At 61.3% G+C, this 16138-nt stretch overlaps 3 protein-coding genes across 8 annotated transcripts in view; 1 reads left to right on the forward strand and 2 right to left on the reverse strand.

Annotated features, from left to right (window-relative positions):
• The first annotated feature begins 1057 nt into the window (after positions 1–1057).
• CHRNE (cholinergic receptor nicotinic epsilon subunit) lies at positions 1058–6559 on the forward strand. The gene is made up of 13 exons (XM_061140747.1): positions 1058–1082; positions 1602–1703; positions 2315–2457; positions 2576–2620; positions 2731–2840; positions 2983–3138; positions 3434–3534; positions 3913–4113; positions 4191–4305; positions 5586–5700; positions 5786–5972; positions 6057–6163; positions 6281–6559. Exons 1-13 carry the CDS (start codon positions 1058–1060, stop codon positions 6428–6430), a joined length of 1557 nt encoding a protein of 518 aa, XP_060996730.1. The 3' UTR covers positions 6431–6559.
• On the reverse strand, positions 4566–5577 carry C5H17orf107 (chromosome 5 C17orf107 homolog). The gene is made up of 3 exons (XM_061141036.1): positions 5335–5577; positions 5013–5213; positions 4566–4914 (listed from the first exon to the last, which is right to left on the reverse strand). The coding sequence occupies exons 1-3, from the start codon at positions 5398–5400 to the stop codon at positions 4630–4632; spliced, it is 552 nt and encodes a 183-aa protein (XP_060997019.1). The 5' UTR covers positions 5401–5577; the 3' UTR covers positions 4566–4629.
• A 512-nt stretch (positions 6560–7071) lies between the features above and the next one.
• MINK1 (misshapen like kinase 1) overlaps positions 7072–16138 on the reverse strand; it is a 46512-nt gene continuing 37445 nt past the window's right edge. The window contains exons 13-33 of one of the 6 annotated variants that reach the window (XM_061143250.1): positions 14934–15050; positions 13941–14153; positions 13600–13773; positions 13038–13238; positions 12503–12588; positions 12236–12346; positions 11979–12091; positions 11756–11844; positions 11507–11530; positions 11243–11406; positions 10746–10851; positions 10521–10658; positions 10242–10350; positions 9789–9956; positions 9540–9683; positions 9240–9374; positions 8944–9044; positions 8712–8861; positions 8468–8627; positions 8242–8381; positions 7072–7919 (exon numbers count right to left, since the gene is read on the reverse strand). In XM_061143250.1, the coding sequence (XP_060999233.1) occupies positions 7836–7919; positions 8242–8381; positions 8468–8627; positions 8712–8861; positions 8944–9044; positions 9240–9374; positions 9540–9683; positions 9789–9956; positions 10242–10350; positions 10521–10658; positions 10746–10851; positions 11243–11406; positions 11507–11530; positions 11756–11844; positions 11979–12091; positions 12236–12346; positions 12503–12588; positions 13038–13238; positions 13600–13773; positions 13941–14153; positions 14934–15050 (2727 nt within the window). In that variant the 3' untranslated portion in view covers positions 7072–7835. Of the gene's footprint in view, positions 7920–8241; positions 8382–8467; positions 8628–8711; positions 8862–8943; positions 9045–9239; positions 9375–9539; positions 9684–9788; positions 9957–10241; positions 10351–10520; positions 10659–10745; positions 10852–11242; positions 11407–11506; positions 11531–11755; positions 11845–11978; positions 12092–12235; positions 12347–12502; positions 12589–13037; positions 13299–13599; positions 13774–13940; positions 14154–14933; positions 15051–16138 lie in introns of all 6 variants that reach the window. The other 5 variants (XM_061143248.1, XM_061143247.1, XM_061143252.1 and 2 more) reach the window with 5 other exon arrangements.

Raw genomic sequence — 16138 nt, forward strand, 5'->3', positions numbered from 1 at the left:
GCTCTTGTGCTACTGCATCAGGGTGGGAAATGTCAGACAGTTGTTGTTGTTAAGTTACTAAGTTGTGTCAGAAACCCAAGGGTGGGACTTCCCTGTGGTTCAGTAGCTAAGACTCGGTGCTCCCAATGCAGGGGCCTCAAGCTCGATCCCTGGCCAGGATGCTCGATCCCACATGCTGCAACTAAGAATTTGAATGCCCCAACTAAGACTCGGTGCAGCCAAATAAATATTTTTTAAAAAAGAAAGAAACCCAAGGGCAGGGTGAGGAAATGTTGCTCCAACCTTCGGTCCAGCTGGCTGTCCCAGCTGCTTCACTGTTATGCCACTATATACACCCTTTCCACCATCTCTTGCTCCTATTTGGCCCCAATTCTAATTCCTGACTCTGGGGCTCAGAAAGTGGTCAGACTGGCTCCTTTTCCTTATAGGGATCAATTAGAAAATCCTCTGTTAGTTCCTGGGGCACAGGGACTTGATCTGGTATCAACAGCTAAGACTCAGCAGGGAACCCAATTTGGGCCAGACGCCACTCCCTGGCAGAGCAATTTACCTTGCACGTTATCCCCCACTGACTGTGGGGAACTGTAATAAGGAAGAACCTTTTGTGTTCTATTACGTTAATCACTAAAGAAACGTTGCCTATAAGCTTAAATTATACATAATGGCCCATCTCTGGGAACTCTGTCTCTTAGGTAATTAGCATTAAGCTAAAATACCTTTGTTTAGCTCACTGGAAACATCCTGACCAGGCCCACAGGTAAGTGGCTGCAGGAAGGAAGAAATTAACACATCCCCTATAGAGTCTGGCTGGAACCAGGACTTGGCCACCTGCCCCCTCCCCAACTTAAATAGAAGAGAAACCTGACTTCTGATTCAGAGAAAACGGTTCATAGAGACACTAGTCCACTGTCTTCTCCGTCTGTTGGCTTTCCAAATAAAGTTGCCCAACAACTTGTCTCTCGATTTATTGGCCTGTCATGTGGCAAGCAGCAGGAGCTTGGACTCAGTAACATGACCTTGGACCTGACCTGGAGTCCTCTTTGATACCTTTAGGACAATGGCAACTGCTTTGCTGGACTGGTGTGAGGAAGAACATGTAAGTGTAAAGAGTGCTTCCTACCCCATAAGGAAACACACGGGAAATTTCTTAAAGCAGATTCCTGGCCCCTCCTCTGTGTCATCTTACAAAACTGGGATTCTTTGGGGATGGAGCCTAGGAAACTGCATTTTAAACAAGCATCCCCAGTGATTGCTTAGGGTGGTCCAAGGAGATTTAGGAAAGACTGAAAGGTGGGTTTTGAAGGAGGTGGGGCACAGTAACTTTCAGATGTGGCCACAAGGTGGCAACAGAGAGATGAGAAACGGGGATCTCTGCAGGTGCCCACCCAGACGAGCTGCAGGTGGGCAGACACTGGGACTGGCTCTGCGAGGAGGTGGGCTCTGTTCTGTGGCACCATCTCTTTTGCCATGTGGGGTTTGTTATTGCAGGCTAATCCCCTGTGGCTGCCTGTCTCATTACCGGATCTTTATGGACACTCTGCTTTTGCCAAACTCTGCCGGCGGAAACTGCATTTGTGTGACTTTGGCCGGGCTATGGGTAGTGCCGAGTGTAGCAGGCAAGGGATGTCACCTGTGCAGGGCAGCTGACTCAGAGGACACCAGTGCAGTGTTGAAAGCAGGACCTTCCACACCCCCTCTGCCAGGTTTGTGGTTCCAGGTGTTCTTCAAGGACCTGCCCACCAGCATCGGGCCTGCTCCAGTCATGAGAGGATCGGGGCTGGGGCTGGACAGCTGGCCTAAGCCCAGGCAGAGAAGGCCGGGATGGGGTGGGGGCAGGGAACTCAGGATGGGGCAGCTGCCTCTGGAAGCGGCCAAGATGTCCTGGCTGCAGCAGGGATAGCCAGAGCCCGGAACTAACACCCTCCTCCCCTCACTCACGCACCCTGGCCTGCCCCTGTCCGAGCCTGCCAGAGCTCAGAATAACCTGGGGGACCAGACAGTGGAATGGCAGGGGCTCTGCTCTGCGCCCTGCTCCTCTTGCCGCTTCTTGGTATGGGCCAGGGTCGGGGGAAGAGGTGGGACACACACACACACACACAGGACATGGACATAAAGGGACGGGACAAAGACTGGCTGAGATGTAGACAGACATATTTGGTCCCCAGGCACAGTTCACTGGTTCGGGAGACAGACATGGGAAAATACAGAGCCTCAGAGACAATCAGAGAAGCGGAGACCTGCAGACCCGGAGGCAGAGCAGAGCGGCTCCTCAGCCTCTCCATGCCCTGACCCTGCTGCTTGGCCCCCTCCCCAGGCAGAGGTGAGGGGAAGAACGAGGAGCTGCGCCTCTACCACTACCTCTTCGACAACTATGACCCAGGACGCCGGCCAGTGCAGGAGCCCGAGGACATTGTCACCATCTCCCTCAAAGTCACCCTGACCAACCTCATCTCCCTGGTAAGATACCCGCACCTGCACCCGAGCGCCATCTGGGAGCCTAAAATCCCACTTCTGGCCCCAAGCGCTCAACTCTCTCCTAAAGCTCTCCCCCATCATCTTCATCTCCCACCCGCAGAACGAGAAAGAGGAGACCCTCACCACCAGCGTCTGGATTGGAATCGTGAGTCGAGGCTGGGGAACAGTGAGAGATCTGGTCTAGGGGACCCTTTTCTCCCAAACGCCTCACAGGCAGCGGGGCACATGTCCTTCCGTCCCCTCTCCCGCCCCTAGGACTGGCAAGATTACCGACTCAACTACAGCAAGGGCGACTTTGGGGGCGTAGAAACCCTGCGGGTCCCTTCAGAACTCGTATGGTTGCCAGAGATTGTGCTGGAAAACAAGTGAGGCCCGGGCCAGACTGGAGCGAAGCCGAGGTCTGAGGAGGGGTGGGGGTTAGGCTGGACCTGGTTGGGGCAGGGGTGTTGCTTGGGGGGCGAGGGAGCCGCAGATCTGGGCCAACTCTCGGTTTCCTGGAGCCCACAGTATCGACGGCCAGTTCGGGGTGGCCTACGAGGCCAATGTGCTGGTCTCCGAGGGCGGATACGTGAGCTGGTTGCCCCCGGCCATCTACCGCAGCACCTGCGCCGTGGAGGTCACCTACTTCCCTTTCGACTGGCAGAACTGCTCGCTTGTTTTCCGGTGGGAAGGCTTGTTCGAAGGCCCGGACCATTGAGGGATTAAGGGGTGGGGCCAGGTGTGCGGGGGCGGGGAGACCTCTAATCCGGGGCGGGGCTTTGTGCTGGAGGTGGGGCTAGGCATTCGAAGGCGATAGCGCGCTCTAGTGGGTGAGAAGTAGGGGTGGAAACCCAGGCTTGGAGGCGGGGTCTGGGTAATCGGGTGGAGCGTAATTCCCCTGCCAGAACCCAGCTTCCAGGGCGGGGCCTGAGGCCCGGGTCCCAGCCTCTGGGTCGGGGTCCGGATCCTGGCTCCGCAGCTCCCAGACGTACAATGCCGAAGAGGTGGAGTTTATCTTTGCGGTGGACGACGAGGGCGAGACCATCAGCAAGATTGATATCGACACTGAGGCCTATACTGGTTAGGTCCCCCTTCTGCTCCGAAAAACCCGCTTCTAGACGGGTCCCGAGAGGGGACTTGCACAGTGGGGTTGCCCTGGGCCCTCGATGCTGGGACTGACTTTGACAGCCCTGCTTTAACTTGAGCCTTCCCTGAAATCATTCTTGATTGTCGGCCTCGTACTCCTTCCTCCCTTGTGGTGGTTCTGTAAGCTCCCTGGGAACGCCCTTTTCTGACCCAATTACCAGCCCACCTGCCCCACCTGCCCTGGCCCAGATGGCTTTCATTCTCTCCTCGCCTGGAGTTGCAGGCCCCCCACCGTCAGATATGGGGACCGAGAGCAGAGCAGGGCGCCACATTTCCCGAGAGCCGGCTGACCGCGCCTCTCCCGTCCTGCAGAGAACGGCGAGTGGGCCATCGACTTCTGCCCCGGGGTGATCCGCCGCTACGACGGTGACTCTGCGGGTGGCCCAGGGGAAACTGACGTCATCTACTCGCTCATTATTCGCCGGAAGCCGCTATTCTACGTTATTAACATCATCGTGCCCTGCGTGCTCATCTCGGGCCTGGTGCTGCTCGCCTATTTCTTGCCCGCGCAGGGTATGGGAGTCGCCCAGACCCCAAACCCGGGCCCCTCCTGGGGTGCGGGGCCTGTCCTCACCAGGCTCTCCCTCCAGCCGGCGGCCAGAAATGCACCGTTTCCATCAACGTCCTGCTCGCCCAGACCGTCTTCTTGTTCCTGATTGCCCAGAAAATCCCAGAGACATCTCTGAGCGTGCCGCTGTTGGGCAGGTGAGGGGCGGAGAGGATCGCGGCGGGGCCTACGCGGGGCGTGGCTAGCGTGAAGGGCGGGGCCAGACGAGCACGGGGCGGGGCCAGGGGTCTCAATGGAAAGGGCAGGGCCAATACCTAAGGACTCCGAGTAGCCTTAACTGTAAGGTCCCCACCTGGGTTTTATTTGGACGTGGGGCGGGGCTGGGATCGTGGTGGGTTCTTCGGTCCCCCGTCCTCTGCAGTGCTGCTGGACGCCAACTTGAGGTCTCCGGAGTATCTCTGCTGGGGGTGGGCCGGCTCAGTACCACCCAGCCGGGACGCCTCTGGCCCCCAACTCTCCCCTCATCTTGAACTCACCGGTTCCCCAGGGGTTCCGAGGTCCAGCTGGCGTTGCCACTGTTGCAGGAATGAGGCGGACCCCTGCACACCTCGTCCACACAGGCATAGCCAGGCCCCCTGGAGCAGGAGCCGGGCGCTCGCGCCTGCTGCAGCCCCCACTTGCAGAGCCCCCTGCCCCGTGGCCTGGGCTACACGGACCAGGGCTCCGCCCGGATCCCCAGCGTCTGGCCCCGGACCCGGGCCGCCGTCTAGTCGCCGTAGCTCCTGCTGCACCCACAGGGCTGAGATCTGTAGTGGGGATACAGAAGTTGGTGGGGATGCAGAGGTCTCTGCTCCTCAATCCACTTCCCCCACCTCCTCCTCTGTCCCCCGTCCCGGCGCCCCACCTCTAACAAAGTGGCCCCGAAGTTCACTACGCTGGCCGCGGCTTCTCTTAGCACTAGCCCCAGGGTGGGCTTCCCGGCAGGCGTGTTCTCCTGCTCTCGAGGCTCCAGGGACTTCAGTTCTCTGAACCTCTGCTCCAGATATTCATGGGCTGCGGCCGCAACGAGCTCCAGGGAAGACAGAAGCGGGGGCTGGAGGGCCACCTGGAAAGGCACAGGGGCAGTGGTGTCATCGGGACATAGGGCAGAGGTCATCGAGGGGACGCTGGAAACCTTCCCAGAGCGTCTCGAGGTGCAGCCCTTAAGGGTATCCGCGTAGGCGCACCTCCGTGGAGCTGTGGAAGTGGTAGACCCACAGCAGGGTTTCCAGGGAACTGGGGGTCCCCTTCATGGTTGCCACTGGCCGTGCGAGGGCGGGGAGAAAGACCGGGCCGGGGGGCGGACCGTCTGGCCCCGCCAGGAGGAGTAGCTCCACGCGTGCGGAGAGGTGCGTTTGTGAGGTCAGAGGACCAGTGGCAGCTCTGTGGCTCAGGGACAGCGGGGAGGCTGTGACATCACGAACTCTGGGCTCCTCAGGTACCTCATTTTCGTCATGGTGGTTGCCACACTCATTGTCATGAATTGCGTCATCGTGCTCAACGTGTCATTGCGGACGCCCACCACTCACGCCATGTCCCCGCGGCTGCGCCACGTAAGCACCCGGTGGGTGGGCTCCGGGCAGGAGGTAGGGCTTCAAGCTAACCTCGCCCCGCCCCGCCCCACCCACCCCACCCCAGGTGTTGCTGGAGCTGCTGCCCCAACTCCTGGGCTCCGGCGCGCCCCCCGAGATCCCCCGGGCTGCCTCGCCCCCAAGGCGGGCGTCATCCCTGGGCCTCCTGCTCCGCGCGGAGGAGCTGATACTGAAAAAGCCGCGGAGCGAACTCGTGTTTGAGCAGCAGAGGCACCGGCACGGAACCTGGAACGGTGAGCGGACTGGGCCGGGTGGGCCAAGGGGGACGCCTTCAAGGGCGAGGCTCTAGATCACCCACCCCAGGTCGCCCCCACCAGCTACCCTGTGCCAGAACCTGGGCGCTGCCGCCCCCGAGATCCGCTGCTGTGTGGATGCCGTGAACTTCGTGGCTTCGAGCACGCGGGACCAGGAGGCCTCTGGCGAGGTGGGGCGGGAGCACCCAGGTGGGGTGGGGCGCTGGGGGGCCTCCACCATCTCTGACTCCTGCACAGCTGGCTCCTGCAGCTTTTAGGGACTCAACCTGTGCCCACCCCTTCCCCAGGAAGTGTCCGACTGGGTGCGTATGGGGAAAGCCCTTGACAACATCTGCTTCTGGGCCGCTCTGGTCCTCTTCCTCATGGGCTCCAGCCTCATCTTCCTCGGGGCCTACTTCAACCGCGTGCCCCAGCTGCCTTACCCGCCGTGTATGTAGACCTGAGGCCACAGCCACACCGACAAGAATTCCCACCCATCTCCAGGAGGATATTTGAAAAACACCTTGCTAGCACTGCTGTATTACTATCCTTTCCCACTGCCAATGATAAATCTGTATTCAACTTCACAAGAAGTCATGTGTGTGCACATGTGTGGGTCAAGCCACCTGGCTGGCATCAGAAAGAGCTGCAGATGGTGCAGGCAGGCTCCTGCATGTCAGCCCTCCAGAAAGCAAGAACCACTCTCACTTCAGTCTTCCTGACCTCCCAGTTTTTCTTGGGCCCCAGGCCCATGTGATCCTCTAGCCCTGTGAGCCTCTCAGAGGCTAAACAGGAGAGACCCGTTTGCAAGACTTGCACATTGAGAGGCTGAAGCCAGGCACCTCTGTGGCCTGGCCAGGCTGGAGTGGGTAGGGACCGAACGGTCCCAGCTCCAGGTCCACAGGTTTAGGGCGGAGGATGCCTGGGCCATCCCTTAGTTGTTTCTTGTAGGTTCTCTTAGCCCAGCACTGCCCATCCACCCCCTCTCCACTAAGGCTCAGGGATTGCAGATTCCCACCCCCTTCATCCCAGCCATGCTGGTGGGCCCTGGCTAGAACCCAGGATGATGACAGAAAACAGAGTAACCTAGGGCCTGAAGTGGTGGGAGCTGGTTGAATTGTCTTTATTAACAAACGAGATCTCCAAGGCCACTACATTGAGGAGGGGTGGGGGCAGGGAGGGGGCGGGCTACTTGCTGCTCACACTATATACAGATGCAAGCAAGGGGGGGAGAGGGTGAGAGCTCCCTGCTCCCCCCTCCACCAGGGAAGGGCAGAGGCTGGAAGAGATGGGGGTTGGAAAGGGGTAAATGTTTTGGCTGGCGGGGTCCCCCCTCCATTCCCTGGGGTTTGGGGGGAGGGGAATCATTAAAGTGCTTTCAGAAAATGAGGAAATGGTCCCTGCCCCTGGAGTGGCTGGTGACCCCCCCTAAAACCTAGGGCCCAGTGACCCCCCCCAGGGTCTGGTACATTCAAGGGGGGAGCCGGCTCCCCTGACGTGCAAATGATGGGGCCCAGGGCCCTGCCAAGTCAGCAGCAGTGGGGTATGGGGTCCAAGCCCCAAGCACTCTCCTTGTAAGTGGAGAAAGGGGGGTGGGGCTAGGCCCACTCAGTTCCTGGTAGGGGAAGCTGTGCCTCTCCCTGGAAGTTGGGACAGGCACAGTTTTGGGGAGAGAACATGTTGGGGAAGAGGATGGTCACGTGATCACAAAAGCATCAGGGGTCAGAGGTCACGTTCCCAGCAGGCTCCAGTGAATCAAACCAGTAAAAGCAAAAGCCCAGGGAGGGAAGAGAAGGGCGGCCCGGGGAGTCTGGCTGTGGGGGGTGAGCTGGTCCACAGAGGCCAGCCCGGCCCAGGGCCCCGTCACCAGTTCATGATGCAGTTACGGTTCAAGGTCATGAAGTAAACTTGGCTGCTGCCCCCGGAGCGGACCGAGGCGAAAAACACCTGGGTGGGGAGGAGAAGAAGTCACCAAGGTGAGTGGGGCAGCCAAGGTGGGGGTGCCTCAGTTAACTGGGAGGAGGGAGAAACTGCAGGATTTAGTCCCGCAGAGTGCCCCCATTCCCCTCCAAAAGGCAGGAACATGTGGCACGAAGGAGCCCAGACTTCTTAGAGACTGAAGGTGGGGGAAGGGCAGGCTGCCTCTCAGGAAGACCTACAACCACCCCTCCCCCAGCTCTGCCCAGGGCCTGGGTGGGGGTGGGGGTAGGGGTGGGGGTGGGGATGGGGCCCACACTGTGCAGGGGCCCGGGCGGCTTATCACTCCCACCTTGTCGTTCCGCTCACACAGGAACTTGAGCCTCTGGGCTCGTTTGTGCATGAAGACCCCATCCAGGTGGCCTGTCTCCACAGAGCGGATCTCAATGGCTTTCTCTCCCCAGCCCATGATCTGGTTGGAGCAGATGTAGGCTGGGGGGGAAGCGGAGGGGGGTGGTAAGTGGGCTGCAGCTGACTGGCTCGGGGACACAGGCCAGGGGGGCGGGCCCCTCACTCACCCACAGAGGTGGGCATCTCTCCCCACTGCAGCACCACGTCCTTGATGATCCGGCCGTACGTGTTAACATAGACGCCCTCATCCTCATAGCACAGCAGCATCTCCATGCCGTCCGTGTTGGGGAGGAAGATGATGGCGTGGGGCGTGATCTGGCTCTGGATCTGGGGAGGAGAAAGTGGGTGGGAGGCCCCGAGGCTGGGCTCAGGCCTGGGGCCCCACTCTGCCCACGGCCCTGCCAAGCTTACGTGCACAGGGATGTAGATGTCGTAGCTGTTCCCCGAGTCCACATCCACAGCGTGGAAGCCGGCGCTGGAGCCATAGATGACCTTGAGCCGCTGGCCCTCCTCTACCGTCAGGTCCACCAGCAGAGGGCGGTGCGGGAGGTCAGCAAAGGACTGTGGGGGGAGAAAGGGCTCAGGGGATTTGGGCAGAGGCGCCAGACCTTGGAACAGTGGTGGAGGTTGAGGCTTGGGTTACCTTAAAAGCCATGAATTTGTGGTAAGGTTTGGGGGCCCAGGCATACACCTCCACAGAGTTCTTCAGGGCGATGACCAGGAACTTGATGCGCTCGTATTTCACTGGGGGCAGGGAAAGGGGGGATGCAGGGGCTTTCCTGCTTGGGCTGCAGCCCCTCCCCCCGGTCTGTCTACACACCCAACTGCAGGACCCCCCCACCATCTCTGGCCTTCAAGGCTTTCTCAGCCCAGGACCCCATCTCTTTCTCTCTTCTCATAAACAAATGTGCCCTGGCCGCTGTGTCGTGACCTCCTCACCCACGCGGTAGTGTCCGCAGCCCTCCATATCCCCCACAGTGGTCCAGCCTTGCTTCTTCTCCACTTCCGGGTCATTGTGCAGAATCTTGTTCCGGAGCCAGGACAGGTAATACACCCGCAGTTTGTTCCTTTTCCCTGAGGGACATAGAACCCTCGCTGGAGGTCCAGCTTCCACCTTCCCACCATCCTGTGTGGACCTCGAGGGGTGAGAAAGTGGGGCCCCCACTTTCCAGTTCCTGTACTGGGGCAGCCCTCCCCCCAGGCGCTGAGCCCTCCTCCTGGGCACCGCCTCCCCCCAACCTGAGATGGTGATGAGCAAGTTGAGTCCCTCCAGCACGTCCATCTGCTGGAAGCGCCGCCGCCCGATGAGTCCGTACACCTTGCCCTGCCCGCTGCGGTCCAGCAGCATCAGCCCGTTCTCCGTGCCCACCAGCAGGTTGACCCCTGCAAGAGGAGCCCTTGGGCAGATGAGAGGCAGAGCCAGGCCCTCGCCTGACCGGGAGCGCGGGGGCACACCAGGCCCTTCTTCTCCTCCCCCCGCCGGCTTACCCCAAAGGGCCGCACAGAGGATCTCGGAATTGAACCGCTTCTTGTACTTCCGAATCTCGGGGGTTTCGCTGTGGGCCCGGGTGTTGGTGGGGTTCACGTTGACCACAGAGCCTTTCCTCACGTCGTACTGTAGCTGATCGAGCCGACTGCCCTCTCCACCCACCAGGGCTGAGGAGAGGAGAGGAGAGGGGAGTGGGCTGAGTCCCGTCACTCTGTCTCCCTGTATCCCACACCCCAGGATACTCCGGACCAAAAGGCCTGGCAAAGCCCTTGCTCCCTCATGCGGGTCCCTGGGTCACCTCTAAGCATCCTGCCCCCACTTGGGTCAAGGGGGCCCCAGAAGCCCTACTGTCTTCGTGCCAGGGCAGGTGCGGGCCACAGGGCAGGCTGTGACCACTCAGTGAAGCCTGTCATCAGAGGCCACCCGACCCCTCCCCAGGCCTCCCGTCTCACCTGTAATGGGAATGGTGTCCCCACTGCCTCCGGGCTGGTAGATCCCCAGGTCCACAAACATCGTGAACGAGCTCTTGCCAGGGGCTTTTACCAGTCCACGAGACTGGTACTGTGGGGTGGGGGTGGCAGTGAGGCAAACATGCCAGACCCCAGCCCGGGCCCACCCCTCCTGTTGCACTCTGGCCAACTGGCTCCCCAGGGCTCCCCCAACACCCCTGGGCTTCCTGCCCACGGCCAGTGACCTCTTCTCGCCCCGTGGAGCCACCTCCACCCACTTACATCACTGCCTCCGTCCTTCAAGGGGGGGCTTTGACCTTTGCTGCTCTCGGTGGGCGAGTGGCTGGGCTGGACCACGTCTGGCAGGTTTGTGTAGCCGTTGCTGTCGGCGTGCAGCAGGCTGCGTTCCTCCTCAGGGGTCTGAAGGAACAAAGGGAAGGGGACCAGTGCTGGGGCCGAGGAGGGGCAGGGCAGGCTGGGGCAGAACAGGGGAGGAGGGGCACTCACTCGCTGGACCACCATGGTGCCACCCCCATAGGGGGTCTGGGGCCCGGCTATCTCCTCCACGTCGTGGACCACCATGGTGCTGACGCTGTCTGTGTCTCCATCACTGCTATGGAGAGAGGAAGGTCAGGAAGCCCTCCGGGCCCTGCCTGCCACCTGAGTGCCACAGGGAGCAGAGGAGAGCCGGGGCACGGGCACCTGCAGTGTCTGCTGGCACCCAGCAGCCCTCGCCCCCTGCCCCGCACTGGGGGAACGCTGGCTGTTCTGAAGGGGCACTCATCTCAGGACAGTGAAGGACAGCGGGGGACACCAGCCCCCAGGCCTGTATCCCGTTCTCTAGGGAAGGGTAGGAAGAACGGGCCAGCATTGACGGCCAAGGCTCCACTCGGGGGGAAAAGGGAACTGCTTTCCCTCAAACTTGACCCGACACCCCCTCCCCCAGCACCTGTTTCTCAGGCACCTCTGGCAGGATGTGTCCCTGTCCCGGGACGCCCCCATACCGGGCCCCAGGGGTGTCTCTGCTCCCCTCTGACGGCTCGCCGTTGCTCTCCTCCTCATCGTCCTCGCTGCTCTCCACCTCCTCGCTGGACGACGAGTAGTCCATGGCCTTCTTGGGAGGCCGGGGCGCCTCATCCAGGGTCCGCTCTTTCAGCAACACGAAATCCTGCGAGGAAGGAGCTGCGTGAGGCGGGTAGGCGGGGGTGCCGCGGAGGCCGGAGGAAGGCAGGGAACAGGAGAGGCTGCCCGTGGCCCTGCTCACTAACCTCGCCAATGGCTCGCTTATAGCTCTGGGAAGGGCCGCGGGGGAAGAAGGGCAGCCAGGAGGAGGCAGGAGAGAGGTTAAGAAAGGTTAGTAACTGGGAAGGGCCACCCTGTTAGCCCACAGACGCTCCAGCCTCAGACTAATGATGGCCCTGCCCCTGGCACCCCGCTCTCTGGGGCTCCAGAGGCTCCACAGTGGCCCCCAGGTCCCAAACCATGAGAAGACGGGAGAGGGCCACCTGACGACTTACTGCGGGCCGGCCTGGCCGCGAGCGGTGGTCATCGGGCTTGGCTTTGTTCCCAGGGGAGAGCACAGGGGAGTTGTCCAGTTTGGAGGAGGCTAGACGTGGCAGGTGGGGGAAAGGAGGTCACTGACGCCCACCCAGGGGCTGGCCTCAAGCCCAGCCTGGTGCCCACGCTGCCAAGGCGGGGTCCACCCTGGGGAGACTGCCCCTGGGGCTGGGCTCACCGTACCTCCCACCCGGTTCCGCTCCAGCGAGCCAGCTTGCGGGAGGTGCCCGTGAGAGGCCGGGAGGACGCTGTCCGAGCGCTCCCAGCCGGGGTCGCTCCTCCTGAGGTCGGGGTTACTGTGGGAGGGGCGGAGGCAGGGTCAGGATGACGGGGTGTCCGCGCCCCAGGAGGCTGAGCTGCACCGCAGAGGGAGCCATCACCAGGGGGGGACAGGTGGCAGAAGTGAGGGTGGGAGGGAGCAGGGGGGACAGCTCCATTACCTACAGGCGTTGGGCGGGCCGGGGGGCGGAGCAGGGGGCCCTGGAGGCTTGGGGCTGCCCCGCTCTGCCCGCCTTTGCAGATAGATTTGCCAGGCGGAGTTGCTGCGAGGTCTGTGGAGGGAGCACAGGGTGCCCGGGGGCGGGGCGGGGCGGGGGCTGAGGTGACTGGAGCGGGGCTTGCCCACCCCTAAGCGGGCAACCTAGCACACTGCCCTCTGCTGCCCGCCCCAAGCCCTAGGCTGCTGCCCGCCCCCAGCTAGGCGTTACCTAGCACGGACCGCCTGCGCTGGCCGGGACCCTCCGGCCCCACTGGTGTTAAGGGCAGTGGCGATTGATGAGGTCCTCTGAGGCACCTGAGGAGGGAAGGAAGGGGTCAGGGCTCCGTGACACCAGAGCCGTGGCACGGCGGACACCAGGCCCCTCTTCGAGACCCTGGAAGGGGCACCCCCCGCCTTGATGGAGAAGCAGACTTAAGTCGGGGAAGCTGATGGCCTCTGTCCAAGGTTCACAAGGCGGGGAGACGGCAGAGCTGGGATCTGAGCAGCAAGTCTGCCCCTGGCGCTCCCTGAAGCCCGGGGGGCCTCTTCTGCTCCCACACGCACCATGGAAACACCTGGACACACTCGCATGCTGGCCCGCCCACCAGACATCAGGGTGACCCCTGCGGGATGGGCCAGGCTGGACTCCCCACCCTCCTATTCCCTTCAGACCCCCAAGCTTGCGTCCACCTCGCCCGCTGACCAGCCCTGCTCCATCCCCCCCATTCCTCTGCCCTCTTCCAGCTCTGCGAGGCTGCCCTTACCTTTGGAGGGGCCTCATTATCAGGCCGGACCCAGGCTGGGGGGTTTGGGCTGGGGCCAGGCCCTTCGGAAGTGGGGTCTGAGTTCTGCCGGATGACGGCTCCTCGGGCACTCGGCGTGGCAGTGGGTGCGGGCACGGCGGGGTCGGGGTCGTGGGAGGCGGGGAAGGCAGCCAGGTTTCGGGTGGGTTGGTCCTGCAGGGACTGGGAGCGGGGTACAGGTGCTGCATATGGCTTCAGTGGGACCCGGTGTGCCACCAGGCTCTGCGGGGAGAGACCAGGGAGGGTGGGCCGCCTGCTCTGTGGCACGCCCCCACATGGGAGCTGGGGCCTGGGCGGGCAGGAAGGGGCAGGTCAAGCCTCTGAGTTCCAACTATCCATCGAAAGGGGCTCCTGGAGCCGGAGAACAGGTAAGACAGAGAGACAGACGCGTGCCTGTCTCTGCCCGCATGTCCTGAGGTCTGTGGCCCCTGGCTCTAGGCATGTGCACGTGTGTGTACACGCGAGGCCCCCCCCCGCTCCCAACCATGTCTGTGTGTGAAGACAGGAACAGGGAGAGACTCACCTTGTGCGGTCCCTCCTGGGGCTCCACCGGCCTCTGCATAGGAGGAGTTTGGGAAAGGGGTCCTGGGGGCCCGGGGGAGGCCTGGGGGACGGGGGGCTCAGGCCCTGTGCTGCCTGGCTTGCTCTTGGCCAAGGGGGAGTTCTGCTGTTTGTTCATCCTCGTTCTCTCTTCCACCTGTGATGTGACAGGACGCCAAGCAGGACGGCTTTTGTCCTGTTCTCCGAGTCACATCCCGACCTCTCCAGTACCGCCCGGCCGCACCGCCTGCCCTTTCCCCTCCCTGGGGCCTCCCATGCGCAATGACCGACGGAGTCTCAGGCAGCAGAGGAGGCGCTGAGTACCTCTCGGGCCCAGGCTGGCTTGTCGGCAGGGTTGACGCCCCGACTGTAGTGATACAGGGGCTTCCGGTCCCCAGGCAGGATCTGCTGCTGCTTCTGAAGCTGCTGCTGCTGCTGCTGCTGCTGCAGGGACTTGAGGTAGGCGTGCTCCTGCTGCAGCTGCCTCTGCAGGCGCTCAGACTGCCGCTGCTCCTCCAGCTGCTTCCGCTTGTATTCCTGGGCCCAAGGGTAGGGAGAGGGGGCTCAGCAGGGTGAGCCCTGGAAGCCAGAGCAGGCATGCCCTTGCTCTCCTCCAACTGCCTAGAGAGGAGAGGTCTCTTCCCTTGATGCCCAGGTGACCCCTTCCCCTGAAGTGCTCCCGTCCCACTGCAGCGGAGATGATCTGAATGCGCGTCTTCCCAGGGGAAGCTGGGGACCCCGTTACCAGCAGCAGGGCCTGTTCCTGGAGCAGCTGTTGCTGAAGGATCTCGAGCTGTCGCTGCTCCTCCTCTAGCCTGTGACGGATATACTCCTGGGGGGCGGGGTGGGGGGCAGAGGGCAGGGAGAGAGGGAGAGGCGGGGGGGTGGGGGGCGGCAGCGGCGGCGAAGGAGTTGGAAGATGGGGTCAGTGGGGTGAGGATGAGGAGGAGGCCGGGGTGGGGGGTGGGAGAGAGTAAAAGAGAGGCCAGGGTGGGATGAGCCCCACAGAGGCAGGGGATGAGGAGGACACCGGGGCGGAGGCCCCATGAGGGAAGGTGCAGGGGGCAGGAGTCAGGGAGGGGGGCAAAGAGATGGGGAATGAAGGCACAGAGACAGGAGGAGGGCAGGGAGCCAGGGTCGGGGGTTGAAGGGTGGGAGAAAACAGAGAGAAAGAGTGAAGCTGGAAAAGATAGGAGGAATTTTGGGGGAGGGAGAGAAGGGGAAGGGGCCTGGGGAGCAGGGCAGGCAGGCAGCAGGAGCAGGAGGGGAGGCCAGGGCGGGAAGGGGTGAGTCCGGTGTGCACTGGGGGCGCTGTACCTGCTCGCGCTCGGCCTGCCGCCGCTCCTCCTCCCGCCTCAGGGCCTGCATGTCCTCCAGCCGCCGCTGCTGCTCCTTCTCCTGCAGCTTCCGCTGCTCCCGCTCCCGCCGCTGTTGCTGCGGGTGAGGGGACAGGCAGCCTGAAGGACCGCACCAGACACAGGGCGGCACTGCACACGGAAGCAGGAACCCACCTCAGCCCGCTTCTGTCCCTCTTGGGCTGGGCTCCATCTCACCGGGGAAGGCGCTGAGAGCGGGTGGCTTTACCTTGCTTCTACAAACCTACCTACCCTCACACGAGAGCCCAGAGGGGCCTGGCTCGGGAGGAGCTGATGTCTAAATGGCTGTGGGCTTGGGATGGGAGCTGCCAAGAGGAGGGGGCCTAATTGGATAGAACCGTCCCCCATCCATTCCATCACCAAACAAAGCCCAGAGTTCACAACAGTGTCCCCCATGTCCCGGCTACTGGCCTCTCAAATGAACCTGGACCCTAATGGCCAAAGGGAGTGGGCTGCAGTGGTAGCCTTCAGCCACAAGAGGGCACCAGGTGCTCATGCACAGAAAAGAGACTTAGCGAGGGACCCTGGGCAACATCAGTAGCCCAGGTCACATTCACTTAGTAACTTTCACAATCTTTCTGCCAAAAAATAAATAAATAAAGGAAGGAAAGAAAGAAAGAGCACAAGCCCTAAAGATACATCAGGCCTTTTCCAGGAAACACCTTGGTAGACACAGATTTTGGTTACTCTGCTACCTGAAAGCCGTATTTATTAAGAGTAATTTGTACTAGGCTCTCTTGAGCAGCCTTTCTTGAAAATTATTTTTCGTTCAATGAAGATAGGGGCTCACTTTGGGGAGCAGTACGCAGGCAGTGTGGATGCTTCTGCCTATCTCCTGCTTCTTGAAAGTGAAAGTCACTCAGTCCTGTTCGACTGTGACCTCATGGACTATACAGTCTGTGGAATTCTCCAGGCCAGAATACTGGAGTGGGCAGCCTATCCCTTCCACAGCGGATCTTCCCGACCCAGGAATTGAACCAGGGTCTCCTGCATTGCAGGTGGATTCTTTACTAACTGAGCTATCAGGGAAGCCTACTGCTTAGATAACTTTTAAATTAAGCTCAGCCTCCATGAACTTTGGATCATGTAATTGTTTCAACAAAAATCCCATCATTTAAGGCAAAATTTTAACCAATCTATAACGTC

The sequence above is a fragment of the Dama dama genome, chromosome 5 (assembly GCF_033118175.1).
Source record: "Dama dama isolate Ldn47 chromosome 5, ASM3311817v1, whole genome shotgun sequence".
Lineage (NCBI taxonomy): Eukaryota > Metazoa > Chordata > Mammalia > Artiodactyla > Cervidae > Dama > Dama dama.